Source organism: Saccopteryx leptura, chromosome 1 (genome assembly GCF_036850995.1).
Source record: "Saccopteryx leptura isolate mSacLep1 chromosome 1, mSacLep1_pri_phased_curated, whole genome shotgun sequence".
NCBI lineage: Eukaryota > Metazoa > Chordata > Mammalia > Chiroptera > Emballonuridae > Saccopteryx > Saccopteryx leptura.
The window spans coordinates 260,466,530-260,493,372 of NC_089503.1; the positions used below are offsets into that span (position 1 = coordinate 260,466,530).

The 26,843-nt window shown below is 53.0% G+C and overlaps 2 protein-coding genes across 4 annotated transcripts; both read right to left on the reverse strand.

The window, feature by feature from the left end:
* Positions 1-156: 156 nt before the first annotated feature.
* On the reverse strand, positions 157-2,123 carry GDF1 (growth differentiation factor 1). The gene is made up of 2 exons (XM_066350380.1): positions 1,589-2,123; positions 157-987 (listed from the first exon to the last, which is right to left on the reverse strand). Exons 1-2 carry the CDS (start codon positions 2,121-2,123, stop codon positions 200-202), a joined length of 1,323 nt encoding a protein of 440 aa, XP_066206477.1. The 3' UTR covers positions 157-199.
* On the reverse strand, positions 2,088-26,429 carry CERS1 (ceramide synthase 1). Of its 3 annotated transcripts, XM_066350395.1 has the most exons (8): positions 26,106-26,429; positions 23,458-23,617; positions 19,773-19,953; positions 17,686-17,847; positions 17,202-17,349; positions 16,855-16,964; positions 14,662-14,736; positions 2,147-2,225 (listed from the first exon to the last, which is right to left on the reverse strand). In XM_066350395.1, the coding sequence occupies exons 1-8, from the start codon at positions 26,352-26,354 to the stop codon at positions 2,183-2,185; spliced, it is 1,128 nt and encodes a 375-aa protein (XP_066206492.1). In that variant the 5' UTR covers positions 26,355-26,429; the 3' UTR covers positions 2,147-2,182. The 3 variants fall into 3 exon arrangements, with proteins under 3 accessions (XP_066206501.1, XP_066206492.1, XP_066206511.1); XM_066350404.1 differs by lacking the exon at positions 14,662-14,736 and having other exon boundaries at positions 2,088-2,225; positions 26,106-26,428; XM_066350414.1 differs by lacking the exons at positions 2,147-2,225; positions 14,662-14,736 and adding an exon at positions 14,870-15,713.
* Between the last annotated feature and the right edge of the window lie 414 nt (positions 26,430-26,843).

Consider the following 26,843-nt stretch of genomic DNA (forward strand, 5'->3'; position numbering starts at 1 on the left):
AGGGTACCCTTAGATGTATAACCGCCAGGATATGACACTCTTACAAGGGCAGGTGGCAACAATATAGAACCTACTCCTACCCCCCCACCGGCTGCCCTCCACTGGATGCAGCGGTCCTCCCCCAACCTCAGGTGACAAGACCCAAAGACAAGCAGCTGAAACCACCCAGTGTTTATTGTGTCTCCGCTTATGACTTCTGTCAGCGGCAGCCACACTCATCCACCACCATGTCCTCGTAGTGCCGCAGGACTACGTTGTCGCTGTTGTCGAAGAAGAGCACAGAGATAGGTGACAGGCGCACCGGTACACAGCAGGGCAGGCCAGCGGCGCCAGGGACGGCCGAGTGCATGAGCGCGCGCAGCACCGCGTGGTTGAGCGCGGGCGGCCCATCGGGCCGGGGCAGTGTGGCGGGCAGCGAGCACTGGCCCTGGCAGTAATTTGCCAGGAAGCCGCGTGGCGCGATGACCCAGCGGTGCCAGCCCACCTCGCGGAAGTTAATGTAGAGCCGCCGCGCGCGACAGGAGCCCCCAGGGTCGCCACCCAACATGGGCTCGGCGTGGCGCCGTGGCCGGGTTAGGGGGTAGCACAGGCGCGGGTCGAGGGTCACCAGCAACAGCGAGGCCTCTGCCAGGCGCGCGCAAGCGCCAGTGGCCTGAGGCCGCAGCGCCAGTACCAGTTGGAGGCTGCGCGGCACTGAGGTGTTGTAGGCCCAGGCGATGCTCAGCAGCTCAGCGCGCACTGGCGTACTCAGAGAGGCCACCGCCTGGCGTAGCAGCACCGGGTCCACGCCCGCGCCTTTAGCCGCCCGGGCCACGCTCAGCTCCCAGCTGCCTGCCGACCCCACCTCCGCTTCCTCTGCCGCAAAACGCAGCTCCAGGCGGGCCCGGCTCGGGCGCTCGGCAGGTTCCACAGCCGACAGGTCAAAGACGACGGTCCACTTCGAGCACTGCCCTGCGGCCAAGGGCTCCGGGGTTTGGACGCGCGCACCTAGGGAAGCCGGGAGAGGGCTCGGCTCTCGCTGCGTCCCTGCGCAGTACCCACCTGCGCGTGAGATGGTGTCGGCTAGGAACAGGGGGGTAAGGTGAGCGCCTGGAGCTGAACGCACACCATCTGTTATAAGGCGTCAAACGGTGTAAAGGAGGGGGAGGGGAGAGGTAGGGTGGGGAATAGGGGGGTGGGGCATCGCTTGCCAGGAAGACTTGCCCAATGCAGGGAGGCCTGCCTGTATGGAGAACACAGGCAGGGGGCAGAGAGGAGCGAACGCCTGGGAAAGCAATGCTGGGGCGGGGTGTCATCTGCAGGAAGGCTTCGGATGGTGTGAAGCAGCGGGAGTGAGGGAGAGTGGGGGCAGGGCTTCAGTTGCAAGCAAGTGGCCTTGCTGGGTGCAAGGTAGCCTGGTCTTGTAGCTACTCACGCCGGTCCCCGTAGGTGTCCATGGGGAGAAGGGATGGAGTACAGGGGCCCAGGTTGGTCGTGGGCTGGACTGGGTGAATAGGGACCCTCGGGGCCGCTGGAAGCTCGTGGGGCATGTGCGCCCAAGGGGGTCCTGACCTCTCAAACCCACACCCCCAGGGCAGGCCCCACTCACCGCGGTCTGGGACGTGGCGCACGATGTTTCCAGCGACCCCCAGCTCCTCCATGTGGCACGGTCGTAGGGTGGCCCCCGGGGACGTCCGTTGCGGGCGGACCCTGTCCTCCTGGCGGTCCCGGCGGCGGAACAGGCGCCACATGACTGGGGGTACGGGCCTGAGCTTGGGGGAGCCCTGGGGCGCGTCGCGCAGCCCGAGAGCCTGGAGGAGAGCAGCGGTGGGGCCCGGGGTCGCGAGGGCATGGGCCGGGGACGGCGAGGGCAGCAGCAAGGCCAGGAGGAGGAGAAGAACGCGGTGGTCGGGATGGCGGAGCAGTTGTGGCATCTTCCTCATAGGCGGCGGCCGGACAAGTGATCGAGGGTCTGGACTGGGCGGAGTCGAGGTCCCGGAGGGCGTGGCCACGGCCCTGAAGCTTGGCAGAGACCGATCCTGGGGCGGGGTTTCGGGGGTGCCGGGCAGGGGTCCCAGTAATGGCCAGAGCCCAGGAAGGGCGGAGTTGGACAGGGACAGGGTCGGGGGTAGCGGCATAGCCATCGCGGGGGGCAAGGTTGAGTAGGGCTAGGTCCTAGGGGACGGAGCGGGAGTCGAAGAGTTCAGAAGTGCTTGTCCTTCACCAAACCGTTCCTCAGCGGCTTCCTGGGGGCCAGAACCAGGTCCATGGACCATACACCCTCCCATAAACCCTGTCCAACCCGCCTTGGAGTCCACACCCCTTAACCAAGCCTAGCTGCTTGTCCGGCTTCTCCCCACATTTAAACATTTAAACCCCCTCCCCAGAGTTGCGCAGTGGAAGTGTGCTGGGCCCATAAACCCTCTCCCCCTTTCCTTCCCACCCTGGGCCTGGAGTAGCCACTGGAGAACAAATGCCACTTGCCCACATCTGCCCAACATAACCCCACCATTTCAGCTTGGATCAACCCTGCACTTTATCCTCTCCCCTTCCCAAAAATGCAGAACTGGCCAGAGGCCCCTGCCAATTTCCAGGACAGGCTTGCCTGCTCCAGTGGCCTTGGCTGGCTGATAGCCCCACTAGGACAGGCTAACCTGCCCTGTCATTCTCCATCACTGTCTCCATTGCTACAGCCCTTACTTTCATTCCATGATTTTAAAACAAGTTACATGAACAGGTGGCTCTGTAAATAAAGTGTTGACCCTGCACAACAGGGTTGTGGGTTCGATCCCCAGTCAGGGCAACTAGAAGTAATCCATGAGTGCACAATTAACTGGGACAAGTTGATGCTTCTCTGTCTCTTCCCCTCCTTTCTCTCCCCTTTCTCTCAAATCAATAAAAAAAAATTTTTTTTAAGTTACATGAGCCTGACCAGTAGTGGCACAATGGATAGAAGTGTCGACCTGGGACACTGAGGTCCCAGGTTTGGAAACCCAAGGTTGCTGGCTTGAGTGCAGGCTTGCCAGCTTGAGCACCGGATCATCAACATGATCCCATGGTCACTGGCTTGAGCCCAAAGATTGCTGGCACTGGCTTGTCTTGAGCCCCAGGGACAAGGCATGAATGAATGAATGAAAGGCAATCAATGAACAACTAAAGTGATGCAACTATGAGTTGATGCTTCTCATCTCTTTCGCTTCCTCTCTCTCTCTCTCTCTCAAAAAAAGTTACAACCTGACCAGGCGGTGGCGCAGTGGATTGAGCATCAAACTGGGACACTGAGGACCCAGGTTCAAAACTCTGAGGTCACTGGCTTGAGCGCAGGCTCATCTGGCTTGAGCATGGGCTCACCAGCTTGAGTGCGGGATCGCTGGCTTGAGCATGGGATCATAGACATGACCCCATGGTTACTGGCTTGACCCCAAAGGTCACTGGCTTGAAGCCCAAGGTCACTGGTTTGAGCAAGGGGTCACTCGCTCTGCTGCAGCCCCCCTGGTCAAGACATATGAGAAAGCAATCAGTGAACAACTAAGGAAACTAAGGACCCGCAACAAAGAATTGATGTTTCTCATTTCTCTTCGTTCCTGTCTGTTCCTATCTGTCCCTCTCTCTGTCTCTGTCACACACACAAAAAGTTACATATATATAACTCACTGAGAGGAGGGGAGGCAGAGGGACAAACTACTACATGTGCCCCCACAGGGATCCACCTGGCAAGCCCACTAGGGGGCAATGCTCTGCCCATCTGGGGCATTGCTCCATTGCTCAGGAACTGAGCTCTTCTTAGAGTCTGAGGCAGAGGCTATAGAGCCATCCTCAGCACCTGGGGCTAACGTGCTCTAACTGAGCCATCACAGCAGAAGGAGAAGAAACAGAGAGAGAAGCGAGATGGGGAGAGGTGGAGAAGCAGATGCGCACTTCTCCTGTGTGCCCTGACCGGGAATCGAACCCGGAACTTTCACACGCCGGGTCACTGCTCTACCGCTGAGCAAACCAGTCAGGGCCAAAAAAAGTTACATTGTATTTTAAAACTCTAACCAATATGCCAAGAATCCAGCTTAAGATCCCAGAGAAAGTCCCTAACTTCCAAACAATAGGCATGGTTTGCATATTTCAAAATTCTATAAAGATGTCTTCAAATTTCCAAAAACGTGACACTTTTGAGATCTCTTCTGTACACACTGTTCCTCTCCATAAATTCCACCTTCCCTGCAAGTATCTCAGAGCAGAGGGACCTGTGCTCTGGAGGTCTTTCCAGGCCAACCTGCCCTGACCTGACTGGGGTTTCTGTCCCTGCTCATCACCTGTGTCAAAGCTCAGTTCATCTTGTTTAACTGGCCAGCTAGTGCCCAGATGACATCTCACTAGAGCCTAATGTCATAGCCATTAGCCACTTCTGTTCCTGCTTACAGGAACTCTTTATGCCTGTGCACATGGCCAACTGGTCTCTGTAGAAGTGGGTTCTACAGTTTAGTTTGCACACAAATGTATTAAGTTTTTTGGCCTAGTATTATGTTCTCATGATGTAGACACCATAAAGTTTAGAAAACCCACAACCCTAGCTACTCCTGGGATGTAGTCTTATGGACAATAGCAGACACCCTTTCCCACAAGAACATAGTCTTTCCTGAAGAAGATGGTCTCAGTCACTTTAACTCCTTTTCTTGGGCTGGAGCCATTGGCATTCCCTTCCTGGGAACACTAATTCTATCTTCCCTGCTTTTACTATGCATCACTGCTCTTTCTCTTGCTGAACCAGCAGGAGCCCCTTATCTATGAGATTATAGTTAAGCCCTACACGGACCTCCATGTGTCTGTTGTCTTCTGGCTTTGCCTGTCGGTCCTTCAGCAGAGGGAGGTTCCTGGCTCTGGACTCTTCTCATACACAATTCAATTGTGTATGCACCCCAACCGGGATCCACCCGGCAAGTCCCCTACCAGGTGATGCTCTGCCCATCTGGGACTGTTGCTCTGTTACTCGGCAGCTGAGCTATTTTAGCACCTGAGGCAAGGCCAGGTAGCCATCCTTAGCACCTGGGGCCAACTGAGCCCCGAGAGAGAGAGAGAAGAGAGAGGAGGATGGGTGGAGAAGCAGATGGTCACTTCTCCTGTGTGCCCTGACCAGAAATTGAACCCGGGATGTCCATACGCTGGACCAATGCTCTACCACTGAGCCAAATGGCCAGGGCCTATTGCTTTTTTTGTTGTTGTTATTATTGTTTACAGACACAGAGAGAGGCAGAGAGAGGGATAGATAGGGACAGACAGACAGGAACGGAGAGAGATGAGAAGCATCAATCATCAGTTTTTCGTTTTGACACCTTAGTTGTCTCATATGTGCCTTGACCGCGGGCCTTCAGCAGACCGAGTAACCCCTTGCTTGAGCCAGCGACCTTGAGTCCAAGCTGGTGAGCTTTTGCTCAAGCCAGATGAGCCTGCGCTCAAGCTGGCGACTCCCGGGGTCTCAAACCTGGGCCTCTGCATCCCAGTCTGACGCTCTATCCACTGCGCCACCGCCTGGTCAGGCCCTATTGCTTTCTTATATGTGCTTTGATCGGGGAGCTACAGATGAGCCAGTAACCCCTTGCTCAAGCCAGAGACCCTGCGCTTAAACCTGATGAGCCTGTGCTCAAGTTGGACACCTCGGGGCTTCAAACTTGGGTCCTCAGCATCCCAGGTCAATGCTCTGTCCATTTTGCCACCACCTGGTCAGGCTCAATAAAACTTTTTTTTTTCTTTTTTTTTTCTAATTTTTATTTTTTATTCATTTTAGAGAGGAGAGAGAGAGGGAGAGGAGAGAGAGACAGGGGGGAGGAGCTGGAAGCATCAACTCCCATATGTGCCTTGACCAGGCAAGCCCAGGGTTTTGAACCGGTGACCTCAGCATTTCCAGGTCGACGCTTTATCCACTGCGCCACCACAGGTCAGGCTCAATAAAACTTTTATAAAAAAAAAAAAAAAAAAAAAAAAAGGCCTGACCAGGCGGTGGCGTAGTGAATAGAGCATCGGACTGGGATGCAGAGGACCCAGGTTTGAGACCCCGAGGTCGCCAGCTTGAGCGCAGGCTCATCTGGTTTGAGCAAAAGCTCACCAGCTTGGACCCAAGGTCGCTGGCTGGAGCAAGGGGCTACTCCGTCTGCTGAAGGCCCGCGGTCAAGGCACATATAAAAAAGCAGTCAATGAACAACTAAGGTCTCGCAACAAAAAACTGATGATGCTTCTCATCTCTCTCCGTCCCTGTCTATCCCTCTCTCTGACTCTCTCTCTGTCCCTGTAAAAAAGAAAACCTTACCTGTGGTGGTGCAGTGGATAAAGCATCGACCTGGAATGCTGAGGTTGATGATTTAAAACCCTGGGCTTGCCCGGTCAAGACGCATTTGAGAAGCAACTAGAAGTTGATGCTTCTTGCTCCTCCAGCCCTCCTCTTTCTCTCTCTCTCCTCTTTCTATAATTCTCTATAATTCATTAAATAAAATCTTTTTTAAAAAGGCTCAGCTGTGCCCTGGCTGGATGGCTTGGTTGGTTGGGGCATCATCCTGAATCACAGAGGTTGCCGGTTCGATCCCCAGTCAGGGCTCATACAGGAACAGCTTGATGTTCCTGACTCTCTTCTGCCCTCTCCTTTCCTCTCTCTAAAATCAATAAAATAAATATTAAAAAAAAAAAAAAAAAAGGCTCAGCTGTGAAGCAATCAGTGAAAAACTAAAGTGCCGCAACTATGAGTTGATGCTTCTCAAGTCTCTCCCTTCCCCTCTCTCTTGCTGGATCACTAAATAAAAATAAAAAGCTGAAAGAAGGCCCTGGCCGGTTGGCTCAGTGGTAGAGTGTCGGCCTGGCGTGCAGAGGTCCTGGGTTCAATTCCTGGCCAGGGCACACAGGAGAAGCGCCCATCTGCTTCTCCACCCCTCCCCCTCTCCTTCCTCTCTGTCTCTCTCTTCCCCTCCCGCAGCCGAGGCTCCACTGGAGCAAAGATGGCCCGGGCGCTGGGGATGGCTCCTCGGCCTCTGTCCCAGGCGCTAGAGTGGCTCTGGTCGCAACAGAGCGATGCCCCAGAGGGGCAGAGCGTCGCCCCCTGGTGGGCAGAGCGTCACCCCCTGGTGGGTGTGCCGGGTGGAGCCCGGTCCGGCGCATGCGGGAAGTCTGTCTGACTGTCTCTCCCTGTTTCCGGCTTCAGAAAAATACAGAAAAAAAAAAAAAGCTGAAAGAAAAAAAACCTGGCCTGTGGTGGCTCAGTGAATAAAGTGTCAACCTGGAATGCTGAGGTCACCGGTTCAAAACCCTGGGCTTGCCTGGTCAAGGCACATATGACAAGCAGCCAATGAACAACTAAAGTGAAGCAACTATGAGTTGATACTGCTTGGTTCCCTACCCCTGCAAAATCAATACATAAAATCAAAAGAAAAGAAAAGAAAAAAGAAGGAAGAAGAAGAAGAAAGAAGAAGAAGGAGGAGGAGGAGGAAGAGAAAAAAGAGGAAGAAGAAAGGGAGGTGATGCAGGGTCTAGCACCAGGAAGGCCTCGGTGGATCCCAACAGGGGTGGTCTCAGGGAGTAGTGGGTGGAGGACCCTGGAGTGAAGTGGGTTCGAGAATGGAGGGGTCCTGCTGTAAGAGAGAGAGAAAAGTGGGCCAGGCCGGCACAGAAGGGTGGAGAAAGAGGTTATCTCTCCATGATCAGTTTGTCCTAAGCAGACAAGAGGGTGGATGTCCCTGGCCCTGAGCAGTGGCCTTGGAGGGAGATGGACCATCCACTAAAGCAGTGAGCCAATGCAAGGATGGATGTCTCATCCATCCAGCCACTTGTTTTCTTGGGGACATGGAGGCCAGGTCGTTGTCCAAGGTGATGATGGTGACAGCAGTTGACGGTTGAGAAGGAACACCTGAGGAAGAGGAGGCATGCTGGCACTGTGCAGGAATCTCAAGGCCCCTCCAGCCCATGTTGGGGCTTCAGCATGGACCAGACATGCGGTCACAACTCTTTAGACACAGCAGGGGCAGTGTTGGAAAACTGGCTGTACAAAGCAGCAAGGTGTCATTCAGAATGGGACAAGGCCCCTTGGTGGATGGTGGCCCAGGCAGACCCTGACAGAACGATGCATTTCAGACCAAGTGCCAAGTCATGACCAGGGCATTGGGGGCATCCCTGGTGGCTGAATTGGTCCGGGGAGATGGTCCACCAGGAAAGAGAACAGAGGGAGGAAACAGGAGTGAAGACAGGGCTGGGAGAGGAAGAGATTAGTGCTATTTGTCATATGGTTTGTTTCTCCTGAATTACTTTAAAGTGGTTCTCAGTTGTCATTTTCTTAACTGTTTCAAGTCTAACTGAATTTTCGACTTTATGGAGCAACTGAGGTTACCCCTGTGGTTTGCTGTGGTCAATTCTGAGAAATATTCCTGTGTTTAAAAAAGAACATCTGGGCCTGACCAGGCGGTGGCGCAGTAGATAGAGTGTCGGACTGGGATGTGGTAGGACCCAGGTTCGAGACCCCGGGGTTGCCAGCTTGAGCGCGGGCTCATCTGGCTTGAGCAAAAAGCTCACTAGCATGAACCCAAGGTTGCTGGCTCGAGCGGGGGTTACTCAGTCTGCTGAAGGCCCACAGTCATGGCACATATGAGAAAGCAATCAATGAACAACTATGGTGTCGCAACAAAAAACTGATGATTGATGCTTCTTATCTCTCTCTGTTTCTGTCTGTCTGTCCCTATCTATCCCTCTCTCTGACTCTCTCTCTGTCCCTGTAAAAAAATTAATTAATTAAAAAAAAAAAAAAAAAAAAAGAACATCTAGGTCCTAGCTGGGTAGCTCAGTTGATTAGAGCATTGATCTAATATACCAAGATTGCAAGTGCAATCCCTGGTCAGGGCACATACAGGAATCAACCTGCCCTGGCTGGATAGCTTGGTTGGTTAGAGCATTATCCTGGAGCACAGGCATTGCTGGTCTGACCCACAGGCAGGGCTCATACAGGAACAGATCAATGTTCCTCTCTCTCTCTCTCTCTCTCTCTCTCTCCCTTCCTCTCGTTAAAATAAATTTTTTTTTTTACAGAGACAGAGAGTGAGTCAGAGAGAGGGATAGACGGGGACAGACAGACAGGAACAGAGAGAGATGAGAAACATCAATCATTAGTTTTTCATTGCGCGTTGCAACACCTTAGTTGTTCATTGATTGCTTTCTCATATGTGCCTTGACCACGGGCCTTCAGCAGACCGAGTAACACCTTGCTGGAGCCAGCGACCTTGGGTTCAAGCTGGTGAGCTTTTCCTCAAACCAGATGAACCCGCGCTCAAGCTGGTGACCTCAGGGTTTTGAACCCGGGTCCTCTGCATCCCAGTCCGACACTCTATCCACTGCGCCACTGCCTGGTCAGGCTAAAAATTTTTTTTAAAAGAACCAATGATGCCCTGGCCGGTTGGCTCAGTGGTAGAGCGTCGGCCTAGCGTGCGGAGGACCCGGGTTCGATTCCCGGCCAGGGCACACAGGAGAAGCGCCCATTTGCTTCTCCACCCCTCCGCCGCGCTTTCCTCTCTGTCTCTCTCGTCCCCTCCCGCAGCCAAGGCTCCATTGGAGCAAAGATGGCCCGGGCGCTGGGGATGGCTCTGTGGCCTCTGCCCCAGGCGCTAGAGTGGCTCTGGTCGCAACATGGCGACGCCCAGGATGGGCAGAGCATCGCCCCCTGGTGGGCAGAGCGTCGCCCCTGGTGGGCGTGCCGGGTGGATCCCGGTCGGGCGCATGCAGGAGTCTGTCTGACTGTCTCTCCCTGTTTCCAGCTTCAGAAAAATGAAAAAAAAAAAAAAAAAAAAAAAGAACCAATGATGCGGCCCTGGCCGGTTGGCTCAGTGGTAGAGCGTCGGCCTGGCGTGCAGAAGTCCCGGGTTCAATTCCCGGCCAGGGCACACAGGAGAAGCGCCCATCTGCTTCTCCACCCCTCCCCCTCTCCTTCCTCTCTGTCTCTCTCTTCCCTTCCCGCAGCTGAGGGTCCATTGGAGCAAAAGATGGCCCGGGCGCTGGGGATGGCTCCTTGGCCTCTGCCCCAGGCGCTAGAGTGGCTCTGGTCGCAGCAGAGTGACGCTGGAGGGGCAGAGCATCGCCCCCTGGTGGGCATGCCGGGTGGATCCCGGTCGGGCACATGCGGGAGTCTGTCTGTCTCTCCCCGTTTCTAGCTTCAGAAAAATACAAAAAAAAAGAACCAATGATGCATAAATAAATTGAACAAATCAATGTTTCTCATGCGTGTCTACCCCTCCCTAAAGATAAATGGATAAAAAAAAGAACATCTGTTGACTGTGCTTCTGAGTAGGTTGGTGAGGAGCACAAAACAAAAATTGTACCTCTTATAGTCCCATCATCCTAAGGTTCAGGACTGCATCATGTGAAACATTCCAGATCAAGAATTACACCTAATTCTAGCTGGTTAGCTCAGTCAGAGCATTGTCCCAAAACACCAAGGTTGTGAGTTTGATCCCAGGTCAGGACATATATGGGAAGTGCCCAATGAATGCAAAACTAAATGGGAGAGCCCTGGCTGGTTGGCTCAGCAGTAGAGCGTCGGCCTGGCGTGCGGGGGACCAGGGTTCGATTCCCGGCCAGGGCACATAGGAGAAGCGCTCATCTGCTTCTCCACCCCCCCCTTCCTCTCTGTCTCTCTCTTCCTCTCCCGCAGCCAAGGCTCCATTGGAGCAAAGATGGCCCGGGCACTGGGGATGGCTCCTTGGCCTCTGCCCCAGGCGCTAGAGTGGTTTTGGTCGCAACGCCCCGGAGGGGCAGAGCATCGCCCCCTGGTGGGAAGAGCGTCGCCCCTGGTGGGCGTGCCGGGTGGATCCCGGTCGGGTACATGCGGGAGTCTGTCTGACTGTCTCTCCCTGTTTCCGGCTTCAGAAAAAATACAAAAAAAAAAAAAAAACTAAATGGGACAATGGATGGATGCTTCCCTCTCTCTCTCTCTTTCACTTCCTCTGTCTCTCTAAAATCAATCAATGAAATATAATATTTATATATAATATTTTTTATTGTTTGATTTTTGGAGAGAGGGAAAAGAGAGAGAGAGAGAGTGAGAAAGAGTGGGGAGAAGCAGGAAACATTACTCGTAGTAGTTGCTTCCTGTATGTGCTTTGACCAGGCAAGCCCAGGGATTTGAACCAGCAACCTAAACATTCCAGGTCTACGCTTTGTCCACTGCGCCACCACAGATCAGGCAAAAATAATATACTTTTTAAAAAAGAATTACACCACCTGACCAGGCGGTGGCTCAGTGGATAGAGCATTGGACTGGATGTGGAAGGACCCAGGTTCGAGACCCCGAGGTCGCCAGCTTGAGCGTGGGCTCATCTGGTTTGAGCAAAAAGTTCACCAGCTTGGACCAAGGGTCGCTGGCTCCAGCAAGGGGTTACTCAGTCTGCTGAAGGCCCGCAGTCAAGGCACATATGAGAAAGCAATCAATGAACAACTAAGAAGTCGCAACATGCAACGAAAAACTAATGATTGATGCTTCTCATCTCTCCGTTCCTGTCTGTCTATCCCTCTCTCTGACTCTCTCTGTCTATGTAAAAACAAAAACAAAAAACCAAAAACAAAAAATAAAAAAGAATTACACCTACTCAGTGGTAGAGCATTGCCCTGGCATACAGGAGTCCTGGTTCGATTCCCGGCCAGGGCACACAGGAGAGGCGCCCATCTGCTTCTCCACCCCTCCCCCTCTCCTTCCTCTCTGTCTCCCTCTTCCCCTCCCGCAGCCAGGGCTCCACTGGAGCAAAGTTGGCCCAGGCATTGAGGATGGCTCTACGGCCTCTGCCTCAGGCGCTAGAATGGCTCTGGTTGCAACAGAGCAATGCCCCAGATGGGCAGAGCATCGCCCCCTGGTGGGCATGCTGGGTGGATCCCGGTTGGGCGCATGCAGGAGTCTGTCTGACTGCCTCCCCGTTTCCAACTTCAGAAAAAAAAAAATTACACCTAGGCCCTGGCCAGTTAGCTCAGCGGTAGAGCATCAGCTGGGTGTATGAAAGTCCTGGGTTCAATTCCCGACCAGGGCACACAGGCAAAGTGCCCATCTGCTTCTCCACCCTTCCCCCTTACCTTCCTCTCTGTCTCTCTTCCCCTCCTGAAGCTAAGGCTCCCTTGGAGCAAAGTTGGCCTGGGTGCTGAGGATGGCTCCATGGCCTCTGCCTCAGATGCTAGAATGGCTCCGGTTGCAATGGTGCAACAGCCTACATGGGAAGAGCATCGCCCCCTAGTGGGCATGCCAGGTGGATCCTGGTCAGGCACATGTGGAGTCTCTCTCTCTCTGCCTCCCCACTTTTTACTTCAGAAACACACACACACACACACACACACACACACACATACACACACAGAATTACACCTAAATTTCTCTTCCTGTCTTTTTCACTTGCAACTTCTAAGTGTCTTGAAATTGAAGTCTTTTAACTTTTAATTGTATAGAGATAGATTTAAAAAAAAATAAGAGAAAAAGGTCAGTCTCACCTGTCAGGTTGTGGTACAGTGGTTAGAGCATCGACCTGGGACATTGAGGCCCCAGGTTCGAACCCCCAAGGTTGTGAGCTTGAGCGTGGGCTCATCAGGTTTGAGCGCAGGTTTGTCAACTTGAACATGGGGTCACTGGCTTGAGTGTGGGATCATCAACATGATCCTATAGTTGCTGGCTTGAAGCCCAAGGTCTCTGGCTTAAGCCCCAAATCTCTGGCTTGAGGAAGGGGTCACTGGCTCAGCTGAAGCCCCCAAGTCACATGTGAGAAGCAATCAATGAACAAACTAAAATGACACAACTACAAGTTGACGCTTCTCGTCTCTCTCCTTTCCTGTGTCTGTCTGGCTAAAAAAAAAGCCAATCCCATAATTGTCATGATTATTCACATATGTTTATTTGAATTCTAATATTTGAGATTCTATCTTCTTTTTCTTCTTCTTTTTTTTTTTACAGAGACAGAGAGAGGGATAGATAGGGACAGACAGACAGGAACGGAGAGAGATGAGAAGCATCAATCATCAGTTTTTCGTTGCGACACTAGTTGTTCACTGATTGCTTTCTCATGTGTGCCTTGACCATGGGCCTTCAGCAGACTGAATAACCCCCGCTCGAGCCAGCGACCTTGGGTCATGCTAGTGAGCTTTTTGCTCAAGCCAGATGAGCCTGCGCTCAAGCTGGCAACCCCGGGGTCTCGAACCTGGGTCCTACCGCATCCCAGTCCAACGCTCTATCCACTGCGCCACCGCCTGGTCAGGCGAGATTCTATCCTCTTATTTACTTTGTGTCTATCTTTTGTTAACCCTGATAGTGTAAAATTTTAAAGTACCTAATACAGCCTAAAGGTAATCTTCAACCTCTTGCAAAATGCAAAGCCCCCAATCCTGTTTTGATATTTAATATTTTAGTTCTAATTATTTTATATCTCTCAAATTAGGAATTTTATTTATTTATTTATTATCTATCTATCTATTTATTTATTTATTTATTTGAAGTTGGAAACGGGAAGGCAATCAGACTCCCGCATGCGCCCGACCGGGATCCACCCGGCATGCCCACCAGGGGGCGATGCTCTGCCGCAATCAGAGCCATTCTAGCACCTGAGGCAGAGGCCACAGAACGATCCTCAGCGCCTGCCTGCCCAGGCAAACCCTGCTCCAGTAGAGCCTTGGGCTGCGGGAGGGGAAGAGGGAGACAGAGAGGAAGGAGAGGGGGAGGGGTGGAGAAGCAGATGGGCGCTTCTCCTGTGTGCCCTGGCTAGGAATCGAACCCGGGACTCCTGCACGCCAGGCCGATGCTCTACCACTGAGCCAACTGGCCAGGGCCAAATTAGGATTTTAAATGTTTACTCTGATATGTCTCAGTTTCTCTGCTTAAGAGAGCTTTCCTTTTTTTCTAAAAATATAACTGTGTTACTGTCTCTTGAGTAATTGTTTTTAAAAATTGTGTACAAAATTCCTGCTTGCTTGTTACTTCATTTTAGTACTTGAAGTGATACTTTAATCCATAGTCATCCAGTGTCTCTTGTTGCTGTTAGTCTGTCATTGTTTCATAGGTCATCTCTTTTCTGTGGCTTTTGCATTTGCACTACAATGTCTTTAGGGCATTAATGTTTTTTTTTTTTTAGTCGTCCTGCTATGATTGATCTCTTGCCACTTTGGGGAAAATTCTCAGCATTATGTCTTCTCATATTGTCTCTCCTTATCTGTCTCCTATTAGAATTCAGCTAGACCAGGTCATTCTTAGAATTCTAGCTGCCATAGTTTTCATCTGTGTTGCTGCATTCTGGGTAATTTCTTCACAACTTTTAATTTATTGATTCTCTCTTCAGCTGTATCTAATCGTGTGAGTCTTTTTTTTTCCTGTATAATATTTTTTTAATTAATTTTTATGGGGTGACATTGATTAGTTGTGTGAGTCTTAACAGCTTCAGAAGGTTGAATGCCGGTCCCTGAAAAGACAGGTCCACATCCTAATCTCTGGAACCTGTAAATAGACTTTATTTGGAAAAGAGTCTTTGCAGATGTAATTAAAAGAAGGAATTTAAGACAGAAAAGCCAGAAAGAGAAGAAAGAGACGGAGATTGGAGTGATGTAGCCACAAGCAAAAGAACATCTGGAGCCCCAGAAACTGGAAGAAGCAGGAAGAATCCTCCCCTAGAGAACTTCAGAGTGTGCCCGATGACACCTTGATTTCAGACTTACGGCCTCCAGAGCTGTGAGAGAATAAATTTCTGTTGTTTTAAGGTACCCAGTCTGTGGTGCTTGGTTACAGCAGTCCTAGGAAAGTAATTAACATCCAATGCCATTTTTGATGGTCACTCGTGCCTTTTATTTTTTTAAATAAACTTTTTATTTTAGAATTAATTTTTGATTTGCAGAAACATTGCAAAGATACAAAAGAGAGCTCCAGTGTAGCTCTTCCCAGCTTCCCAAATGTTAATATCTTACATCTACACGGTATATTTGTCACCACTAAGCAACCAATGCTGGGATACTGCTACAAACCAAACTGCAGACTTTATTTGGATTTTCCCAGTTTGTCCATAGTTGTCCTTTTTCTGGTCCAGGATCACACATTACATTCAGTCCTCTGATCTGGGACAGGTCCACCATCTCCTTGTTTTCCATGACCTGATAGTTTTGAGGCATCCTGACCACCCCATCTTTATACCCAACTGCGCTAACTCTAGCCATCCTTGGGGAACTGAGCTCTATTGGTGGTGCCCATGGAGTGGATCATGACAAGTGTGTCCCCTGGTACACTCCAGAGTGTGGAGTTCACACTCTGCCATCCTAGTGGAAATGCTGGTGAGATACCAGGCCCTCACCCCACATTCTGGCTGGACATTGTCTGGGAGACAGAGAAAGAGCAGCACCAGGTGAGGCTGGGGGTATGGCTTTGGGCTTTGTATTTAAGGACTCTCACCAGTTTACTGTTCTATAGTGGGAAAAGCTTTCAGATTTTTAGATTTGGCCAAGCAGGTCCCTCTCCTCCCCTGCCCCTGGAGTTCTCTTAGCCATCACTGTTTCTGGACACTTCTGAGGGTCAGTCAGACTCCTTGCTGGGACTTCTCTGTCCTCATGATCTGGACTCATGATCCCAGGACATCAATGATCAAACACTTCCCACCTCCAAGCAGACGCCTATCTCCACCCCTCCTAACGCTGGCATGAAGCCCTTCCCAACTCCCATTTTGGTAAATGGCAGCTCGAGCCAGAAGTCTTGGATCATCTTTGATTCTTTTCAGTTTTACCTACATCCAAAGCAAATCTGGTCAGTTCTTTAACAGAGCTGGGATCTGACCAGTGGGGTGACCTCACTCGCTGCCCAGCTCACTTATGTCTGTGATCTCTGTTCATCTGTCTGATCCCTCCCTACCCTGGGTGTTGGCTTTTTGGCCCAGGCACACCTACCTGTAATCCCATGCTGATAGGTGCAAAGTGCCTGTCTTTATTTGAGCCAGTCTGAAAGCCGTCCCTTGATCCCACCCTCCACTCTGGCTATGCCCCAGTTCTCTGCTTCCTTTCTGTCTTTCAAGGAGGTTTTAAAATCTCTGCTCCTCTCATCCTCTTCACTACCCATCTTGACCCACCTCATTAAGCTGTGGGCCCACTTTTTCCCCACAACCACCATTCTTAGGTTGGTCACTGATGACCCTCCAGAGGCTAAATCAGAGATCCACTTGGTCAACAGCCTGACCTCACACCTGCTCAACCACCACTCACACTGCCTCTGAGGCACTGCACACTGAAACCTGCTTGTCACCCAAATCTGCCTCTGTTCACTCCTGGGGCCCTGCAGGCCAAGGGCTTCACACACTACCTGGCTCACATCCCAGGGCTGGCAAGTCCTGGGGGCCTGCCTCCAGGACGCTAGACAAGGCCTCTTTCTCTCTGCTTCCCACCTGGGATGGACTGGGTCTGAGCCCCTTGCTCCCAGCCCCATTTACTGCTTGCATGGTCAGGGGACCAGGAACAAAGTATGGGCTCTCTAGACAGCCCGTGACAACCTCCTCTCCTCACCCCCACTACCTAGCCAAGGGCTGCAACCTTATCATCCACAGGGACCTCACTTGCCTGCTCCAGCCACGCCAACCATGCTAGCCACTTGGCGTGGCCTTCACTGCTACACTGACGACACCCTGATTCTTGCCTCTCAATACTCTGCCCCATCCTAACCTGGCAATCACCTCCCCAATATCTGTCCTTATAGCATCTAACTCCATCATTACATCATCCGCGCCTTTACTGCAGTCTGTTTTGGACGTAGGCTCTGTGCGCAGTGTCAGCTACAGCCTCATCTGCTGCTGTGTCTCCAGGGCCCGCCCACAGTGTGTGCTCAGACTGACATGTGGCTAAAGGAACGAAATGGGGCGGCAGCCCCTCCACACTCACTCAGCTTTGCTGGGCTTGGGGCTTGGGGCCTCTGCTGCATCGTATTCTCGCACGTCTTTTAGCTCCCGCACCTGTCCCGTCAGCACCTTAGCAGCAAAAGCCACGATGTACTGTGGGAAGGGAAGGCACAGGTGAGAACAGAGCCTTCCCCAACCATGCTGCTCTCCTTATGGCCATGCACTCCTGCCACGGGCCCTTTGCATGTGCTGTTTCTGTTGCCTAACATGCTCCTCTCTTGTTATGCTTGAGAAGAGCCTTCATTTGGACAGCTGCCCAGGAAAGGGAACCAGGACGGGACTGCCAGCCGAGAAAGCAGGTGGGTAAGGAGCTATGCGAGGCAGACTCACCAGGAACCAGTAAAGGTTCATGAGAGTGAGAAGCAGCAGGAGTGCGTTGAAGAAGAAGTAGAAGGGAATATCAGGCACAGAGCGCAGGCTGCAGTGGCATGTGGCATACAGGACCTTGAGTGGGAACCAGTAGAGGCGGAACCAGAACCTGTGGTGGGGAGGAACAGCTCGGGGAGGCTGTGGGCAAGAGAGGGAGGGCGGCCCCACCCAACCCCTCTCCAGTCTCCTCTGGCCTTACTATCTGTCCTGGCTCATCCACGTCCATCCTTGTCGGGTGGCTCCAGCCTTATCTGCCCCTGCTCACTTCTCTCCATTCCCGCTGTTCTTTCCTGCCCAATCCCGCTCCTTCCCAGCTCCATTCTTCTCCTCCCCTTCCCTGATAGGCCCCTCCCACCTCACCAGGCGCAAGCCCTGTCTACTTCCTTGACTGGCTCTTCTCTTTCCATAAGCTGCGCCCTTTCCCACCCCTGCCCGGCCTGCTCACCAGCTAAGACTGAAGCTGAGGCAGCCCAGGTCCGCAGTCAGGGCTTGCAAAGGATGGTGGGACCCTCCACGGGACTTGAAATAAACATTGAGCTTGGTGAACTCCAGCTGCACATCGCTGATGTCATGTAGGAAGAGCACCAGTATGCCCACATTGTGGTACCTGGGGAGGGAAGGGGGGACGGGGAGGGAAGACGGCAGGTCACACTGGGTCCAAAACCCTGCACCGAGGGCTCCAAATACAGGACCCTGGGCCATACCTTTCCTGCCTTTCAGAGCCACCCTCCCTGGCCCACTTGCCCTGCTCATCCCCCCACAGGGCCAGGTCAGCACCCAGGCTGTACTCACCCTGTGGCAGCCCCATCTGGGCCCCCACTGTCCCCAGGTGGCCCAGGAGCCTTCCTGAAAGTTCCTTCTCTAATCTTTCCTCATCTCTGTAGCCTCTAACCCTCCATGACCCCTGACTCTCGTAGGCCAGGGCCATTCTGTGTCTAGATCCCTCATAAACTTGCCAACATCCCAGGTCTACAGGGTGAACCTGAACTGTGCTGTGGGCGGCCAATGCCTAGGAAGCGCTGCTTCCCACTAGGATCTACAGAAGCCCGAAAGCCGTCACTGCCCTGTCCCTCCCCGCGTTCCCTTATTGCTGCTTGAGCCCAGGGTCCTGAATTCAGACTGGATCATGGGTTTCTTTCACCACGGCACTGGCCCCACTTGGCCTTTCTGTGTAAGCCCTTCCCATGTGCTGTTCCCAACACCTAACGTGCACCTGCCCAGTGTTCACAGAGCCTTCCTTCACCTCCTTTAGTCTTTGCTCACCTGTCACTCCATAAAACCTCACCACCCCTGCAGTCCTTATCTTCCAACTTGACTTTTCTCCATAGTCAATATCAAATAAGTTGTTCTTTTCTTTTCCCTTTTTTGGGAGGGAGGGTGTCATATGATTTTACTGTCTAGGGCAGGGCTATTTAATAGAATTTCCTAGAACAACAGAAATGTTCTAAACCTGCATTGTCTAATATGGGAGCTACCAACCAGATGTGGTCACTGAACAGCTGAAATGTGGGTGGTGTGGCTGAGAAACAGAATGTGTGATTTTATTTAAGCTTAAAGTTGAAATAGCCACTTGTGGCCAGTGGATACTGCACTGGAGGCTGCAGCTAGAACAGCTAGAGCAGCTAGTCTAATAGGAACAGAACATGAGTGTATACTTCATTTCAGATTTTCTACCAGCCGTGTTTAAAAAAATAGAAACTAAAACAATATAGTTTCTCTCTCTATCTTTTTTTAACGAGAGAGTGAAACAGACACACAGACAGGGACAGACAGACAGCAAGGGAAAAAGATGAAAAGCATCAACTCATAGTTGTAGCACTTTAGTTGTTCATTGATTGCTTTCTCATATGTGCCTTGACTGAGGGACTCCAGCCGAGCCAGTGACCCCTTGCTCAAGCCAGTGACCTTGGGCTCAAGCCAGCGACCATGGGGTCACATCTGTCATCCCATGCTCAAGTTAGTGATCCCACACTCAAGCTAGTGACCTTGGGGTTTTGAACTTGGGTCCTCAGCGTCCCAGTCCAACACTCTATCCACTGCGTCACCTCCTGGTCAGGCAAAACAATGTACTCTAACTCAGTATATCCAAAATATTGTCATTTCAACATGTAATGGATGTAACAAAGGTATGGGCAAGATATTTTCACTCCTTTGCCTTTGAAATTGAGGTGGATTTTGAAGCTGTCAGCAGGTTGTACTTTGGACAGTCTTAGTGGCCTTGTGTGGGCTCTAAAGCACCAATGTTCATCTGTTGTGTTCATGGCTGTGCTCCCAGCAGCACCTGCCATGTGGCAGGTGTTCAGGAAACACTTGCTATGTGACCTGGCTGAGGGTGCCATCAGGTGGGGTAGGAGGGCAATGGATGGGAATGGATGAGGTGAGGGTTCCCTGTACCTTTTATACCCCGTCTCTCTGTAATCTCTCTGGAACTCGCCCACAGACACCCCAAGGCCCCCTCTCAAGAAATTAGTGTCCACCCTGTGCCAGCCTCCCGCCTTTGCTCATGCATGTCCTATGCCTTCCTGGACTCACCGGAAGGCGTAGGAGGAGACGATGAGGACTAGGGTGACCACGTGGTGGATGAGCATGACCACTGAATCTTTGCGCCAGGCGTCCATGTACAGCGTGGCGTAGATGGAATGGCCGTAGAAGCTTCCCTGCAGCAGGTAGGCAGCTGCAATGTCCCATGGAACCACCATGCCTGGTGTCCAGTCTGGGGAGAGCCAGACCGGGTCATCAGGGACCTGCAGGGCCTCCAGGACCCCTGAGTGACCCCGCACGCTCTCAAGCCAGGCATGAATCCTCCCCATATCGGGGAACAACACATGTCTCTGCAGGTGTACTGGCCACTGGTTCCCATCCCCGATTCTCTACCTGTTATTTTTTATGTATAGGCATTATTTTCTAGAACACTTTTAGTTTTATAGAAAAAGGTGCTCCTATCTCTGAAATCAATCCCTTTCAAGATTTTCAACTCTGCCCTGGTTGCCTTTCCTGTTTCTCTTAATTACCAGTCACTCTCTACCAGCTTGTATGCCCGTTCCAAGAACCCCCACCCCCAGCAACTTCCCAACTGGATGGAGGCTGCTGCCCTCATGATGCTGGCAGAGCAGCTGAAGCCGAGGCCACAGGCCCCGCCGACGCTGAAGAATACGAGCTTTCCCCAGGCGGCCCTTCCCTTCCTCCTGTAGCCTCCTCCACTCCTGGCATTTATGTCCACCTCCACTCATGTCTCACCCCTTCTGGGCAACACTGATCCCTGCTCTCCCACCACCTCTCTTCTCCATTATCAGGGCCAAGGGCTCTGACCATTGACCTGGAGCTCTTGCTCTGGCCACTCCTTCGCTGCCCCACCCTGCCTCAGTGAACTGGAACCAGACCCTCATGACCCCCTGGAGCCCTGCAGTTCCCTAGACTCCACCCATGCCTCTGCCTCATGATACTCCCTTATCTGTGCTCTGGGCCTTCCTGCAACCAAGATGCACACTCAGACCCCCATACGTGGGCCCCTCCACAGTCCACTTCTTGGCTCATTTCCCCAGGCTCCCCACTCCCACCCTGGTCCAGGCACCCAGCACTGCCCAGGTCATCCTGGCCCCCGAGTGTGTTCCTGATGGTCCACTCTCCTCACAGTGGGCTCAAGAGCTGTGAATACATAGACTCCACAACCCAGTAATTCCACTCTTACGTGTGTACTCAAGGGAACTGAAAACAAGGACTAAGACAGGTACTAGTCCATGCAGCACTAGTCACAGTAAGCAAAAAAAAGAAACAACCTATCAATAGAGGAAGGTAATCCACACAGTGGAATATTACTCAGCCACAAAGAGAAATATGCACCGGCACTGCTACAATGTGGATGGGCCTAAAAAACAATGCTGAGTGAGAGAATCCAGACACAAAAATTCACATAAACTTTAACCTTCTTAACTATTTTTAAGTTCCACAACATTAGGAATATTCACAATGCTGTATAACCATCTCCACCACCCCTCTCCAGAACGCTTTTCATGTTACAGAACTGAAACTCTGTCCTTGGTAAACACTCAGTCCCCATTCCCCCTCCTCCAGATCCTGTCTCTATGAATCTGACTCCTCTATGGACCTCCTGTAAGTGGACTCACAGTATTTGCCTTTTTTTTTTTTTATTTGCCTTTTTGTGTCTGGCTAAAATGGTTTATTTTATGTTATGAACATTTTACCTAATAAAGAAATGCAAATCTCCCCACGGATCAGATCTAATCTTCCCCACTTTAACATGTCCAGGGGCTTCTCAAATCTAGACAGCAAAATCGCACCTCCAGCTGGGCCCTCCCCCGAGCTCTGTCCCTAGCCAGGTGGGAATGCTGCAGTTGGAGGAGGCGCCCCCTCACCCCCCCCACGCCCTAGCCAGATGCCTCTGTATCTCTTTAGAAGGCAGGCATGCAGAGTATCTGATGCACAGAGCCCACTATGGAAATGGGACACCAAATTTTCCACCTATTGCACTGGCGAGACTTACAGTGGGTGAGCATCCCCCCTCCATCCTTGGGCTCCAGATCTGAGGCAGGGGGAAGAGAGGAGCATGTAATTCACCATCCAGACATCATCTGCTCTTCTCCGCATGTTGGATGGCTGGGCTCTGTCCATGGACCTCCAGCCTTCTCTCCATACATGTCCCACCTGCTGCTCTGGATGCTCCATGTCACTCCTCCCCCACCTACAATATCAGGCCCCTGTGCTTCCTAATCCCAGTTCCTGGTCTCCCCCAAACCCACCCCTCCTGGCCCCGCTGTCTCACTGAGAGGCCCCAGGCCCTAGTGTGGTCCCCACCTTCCTCTCACACTCACCTCTGGTTTGGTGGCAAATCCTATCAGCTCTGCCTTCAAAACATGTCTTCAAAACAAACAACCAATTCTCTCCTCTGCTCAGCCCTGTCCTGGTTGGAGTCCCCCTTGTGTCCAGTTCCTGTCCTTGGCCTACTCCTCTCTTCACATTTTTTCACATTTTTTTAAATTTCTTTCTTTTTTTTACCCTGCTCACGTCCTCCTGAGAAATATCCTCGCTGCCCACTCACCTTCCGCACTCCCTGACCCGGCCACGCAGCTTCTCTCTGCTCCTGAGCCACCAGGAATGTGTTTCCTATCTGCTTCAGGCTCCTCCAGGTCCTCACTCAAGGGTCACCTTTGGTGGGGCCACCTCCATTGCTGTAGAAAGTGTCCCCACCCCCTCATAGACACCCTTACTCCTTCCTCTCTACCCCCTCAAGTTTTCAGCATTTATCACTGTTAACAGATTTTGTATTTCACTGTCAGGAGCTTTCTCTGATCTGCTCACAGCCTGGTACACAGTTGATACTCAATGAGCATGCAAAGAAACAGCTAACTCGCAACTATGGTATCGTAACATGATTTATAAGCCAGAGGCAACTCCATGCCTGAAATTTTAAGAGAGTTCAATTATGATTCATTTGCATAAAGGAAAACTGAATGGCAGCTAAAACCTTTCCTCTAGAAATTTACCATATGGGAAAATGGCCTCTTGGCCAGCATAGTCCCATGAAGGACAGATGGGTGCCAGTAAACCCAGTGCTAGTTACCAGGACCCTGCAGTGCAGGGGGTTCCACAGCTGGCCCTCCAACAGTGCCACCAGAACTCCACTCAGGCCATTTATGTCACGTGCTAGAAGCACATCCATGATACACCGCCTGTGTGCTCAGCACAGGAACAGAGGACCCTGACCTTCATCACAGGCCAAGTTTCTATACTGACCTGCCCGTTGGTGATAGACGATCTAACCCAGTCCATCGATGCAGCCACTTCTCACCATCTTTATCTCTGCCAAGTTGGTCCCAACCACATCCCTCACCTCCCCCCTGGGCCCTGCTACCATCCTCACCCAAGATTCTGCTGTCTCCACACGGCAACCAGAGGAAGCTTTCTATAAGCCACAAATCATCACATTTAGAGTGATGCTCAAACTTCTGCCACCTCCTCTTGTTCTCACACACCAAGCTTGTGCATGCCCCAGGGCTCACACAGGGGGCCACCTCCTCTAAGACACCTCCCTGAGCCCTAATAGGGCCAGGTGCCCCCTTTTCTGTCCCCAGGACCTTTTGATCACACTTTTCTGGGGCAGACACTCAGCATGGGATGGCTGATCAGTGTTGGCTCCCCCATATACCCTTCTCCTCAGTGTTTAGAGCAGAACAACCCTTCACCCCATCAGAGCCCCTACCATAGAAGACAGAGGGTGGGTCGTGAAAGAAGGGGTAGTCAGTGCCAAAGAGCAGGTAGACGCTGTAGCTCCAGGCGCTCAGATAAAAGAGGAACTTCCAGGCGCTCTCAGGCATCTTGGCGGCATCTCTAGGCTGGAGGCGGCACCACTTGGCCAGGGGCTGTAGGTGAGAAGGTGGGTGGCGATCAGAGCTGGAGGCAGCTCCTCCACAAAGGGAAGACCAAGGCCCAGGGATTCCCTGAGCTGGGCAGTGTTGGGGAGGGGTGGCCTGGTAACCCATAGCAACCCGGAGTAACCAGAGCCCATGTGCACCGGCCAAAGGGCTAAACTTAGTGCCCAGCTGTCTGGCCCAGCTATGTAGAGGGGAATGTGTGGGGGGTGCTAAGGGAAATGTAAGGGGAGACTATGAGGGTCAGGAGAGGGACATGTGGGCAGAAAGCAAGGGAGGTCAGTGGGATCTGCACAGGGGAGTCAAAGCACTAGGGGTTCACAGGGGGCTGGAGGTATGATATGAGAAGGGGATTAAAAAAATACATGCAGTGGACTGTGGGGGTGGACCTGTGATGAGAACATGGAGGGGCCTGACCAGGCGGTGGCGCAGTGAATAGAGCGTCGGACTGGGATGTGGAAGACCCAGGTTCGAGACCCCGAGGTCACTGGCTTGAGTGTGGGCTCATCTGGTTTGAGCAAGGCTCACCAGCTTGACCACAAGGTCGCTGGCTTGAACAAGGGGTCACTCGGTCTGCTGTAGCCCCCCGGTCAAGGCACATATGAGAAAACAATCACTGAACAATTAAGGAACCGCAACGAAGAATTGATGCTTCTCATCTCTCTCTGTCTTTCCCTATCTGTTCCTCTCTGTAAAAAAAAAAAAAAAAAAAAAAAGGTGGAGAACATGAAGGGAATATGGAGGCATCTGGAGGAAATTGGAGGGTTGGAACACCAAGTTATCCCCATAGGGGAGAAACCTGAAGGAAAGGGTGCCTCAAAAGAGGAATTTGAAAAAAAAAAAAAAAAGAGGAATTTGGGGAAACAAGAGAGGAACAGGGGGCTGAGGAAGATAGAGTCGGTATTTGGGGAAGGACATGAAGATGTTATCTTTTGTCTAAAAGAGATAATGGGGCTGGGAAAAGATGGCACAATGAAATGAGGTGACTTGAGGGGACAGCAGGGAAGACAGCAGGGAAGTGAGGGCATGCAATGGTGAGACGCAAAGGATTTCAACTCTTGAGTCCCTGGTGAGGCGGACCCTCAAGCTCCCCAAGCGCTGGACTCCAGAGCTCCCAGGCCAAGCCCCACCCCCGTCCCGGAGGCTGAGGGGCGGGAACACTTCCAGTTGCCATGGAAACAGCAAGAGCCAGCTCCAGGAACCCCTGACAACCAGGCTGCTGCCAAGAAGATGCACTACGGAGGGCGGCACACCTCGGCCTATTCTTTGGAAGGGAGAGCCTCGAATTGGGGCGAGAGGCTGGGAGGGAGGGCCTGGGGCAGCAGCCCGACCTCCAGGGATTACAAAAGGGGGGACGTGACCTTACTGTCCGGCTCCCTCAGGAACAGCTCTCTCAGTAAAGTTGGGAGGGAGCCCACTCTGTCCTGGTGGTCACAAAAGCCCCCTCCTCAGAACTGGACTCTTGAACCTCCTACTTCCCAGGGGGAAACTGGGAAAGGGGGGCAATAAAGCCCAACTGGAACCAGGGCTAACTACGGAGGAGACCTTGTCATATCTCCCTCCCCTCCCTCAGCCGGGTGACAGCCAAGGTCTCTGCCCCACGTGGGTGATGTGGGGATGGGGGTGGGGACAATGGCAGCCAGACAACATCCTATCCCGACTTAACAAGAGCCAGCCTCTTCCCGGCCAGCAGAGAAAGGCCCCTTTGTTGGCGCTGGACACTCTGTCCCTGCACCCCGCCACCTCCAGCCAGACTGGGGCTCAATGACTCCAAATGGCTCATGGGAGAGTCTCAGCCGAGCTAGGGGCCCAAACATCTTCCCAGCAGCTCCCACAGCAGACCCCTCCCCAAGGAAAGGAGGGAGGCCAGGCATCAATGCCACCACCATGGTCACTCTCCAGCCAGGGCGGTGGCCTTCCCAGGTTCGCTGGAAACTGGGCATTTCCGTCGGGGCCCCTTGGAAGCAGCACAGTCCAGCTTCCAAGACCCAGGCTCTGCCATGTCTTCAAGGCTGCGATCACCAACGTTGCGGGTGAATCCAGGCCTTTGCCTCCTTGGAGGCAGGCGCTGACTCTAAACAGACAGGAGGCAGCGACTTGGCAGCTACGGCCTCTCCCCTGCAGCAGTGGATAAGGGGGCCCTGCCAGCCGCGCAGACCCCGAACCCCGAACCCCGCTCCAGCCTGGGCTCGGAGGGGGCTCCCCAACATGGTCCGGAAGCTCCAGGAGCAGATAGCCCCGTGCGCCAAGTCCTCCCTGGCTGCACAACGGGCACCCTGTCCCGCACTGACCTGAATGGGTCGTACGGTTCCCCCATATCACGAACATTGCACCCGTGTCAGGGTCCCCATGTGGCAAGTTTCCCCTCGCCCGGCCACACCCCCGCATCCATCCCACCCCTCACTGACAGAAAGGGACGCGAGGCGGCCCGGGGTCCCCCACCCCAGGCTCCCGCGTCCGGGTCCCGAGCCGCACTAACCCGAAAGAGACGCGCGGTGGCCACCGAGCGCAGCGCAGTCCAGCCGAGTGCGCCGAGCACCAGAAGCAGCAGCTCGGGAGCCGTCAGGTGCGCGTGCTCGGTCAGGCCGCGGCGCGCAAGACCCCAGCCGCAGTCCACGCAGCCCCGCACCGCCGCCACTGCGCTGCCCCAGCCGCGCTGCACAAGCTGCACGTAGCTCGGCATGGGTTCAGGCCCCGTTGGGCTCGCTATGGTCATCGCCGCCGCCATGCTGCCCGCTCGCTCGCCAGTCGTCCCGCCGCCTGTGCCTGCCCACGCTGGCCGCCGGAGCCGCGCGCCTGCGTCACGGGCTGCAGCTGGGCCAGGGCACGCGGGGCCAAAGCCCTGGGGACGGAGAGGCGGAGCAGACGCAAGCTCCGCCTCAGCGAGGGACGCTGGGCCCGGGCATGGCGTCCGCAATCTGGAGGCACTCAGGTGCTGGGTGACCCCCGAAGCCCTGTGAGGACCATGGGCGAATAACTCCTGGCATTGTCTCGCTGCGTCCTGGAGGCGGGCCCACGCTCGGCCTCATTTTCCAGCGGAGGAAACCCAGGCGCGGAGATCCCCGGGCTCCCGCACTCTTACACTGTGTCTGCGACAAGGGGCACGGTGGGCACCAGTGGACAGTGACTCCAATGAGCACTCCCTCCTCCCCAGCTCTCCAATCTCACCCTCAGACCTCACCATTCTCTGAGGCCAGGCAGTACACAACCGATGCAT

Coding starts and splice junctions, on each gene's coding strand:
- GDF1 (XM_066350380.1), bottom strand. CDS start 2,123: ATGGCTATGCCGCTACCCCCGACCCTGTCCCTGTCCAACTCCGCCCTT. Junction 988..1,588: donor GCGCCACGTCCCAGACCGCG/GTGAGTGGGGCC, acceptor CGGCTTCCCTAG/GTGCGCGCGTCCAAACCCCG.
- CERS1 (XM_066350395.1), bottom strand. CDS start 26,354: ATGGCGGCGGCGATGACCATAGCGAGCCCAACGGGGCCTGAACCCATG. Junction 19,954..23,457: donor CCCACCCTCTGTCTTCTATG/GTAGGGGCTCTG, acceptor GGCTCTCCCCAG/ACTGGACACCAGGCATGGTG. Junction 14,737..16,854: donor CCCAAGCCCAGCAAAGCTGA/GTGAGTGTGGAG, acceptor TTACTTTCCTAG/GACTGCTGTAACCAAGCACC.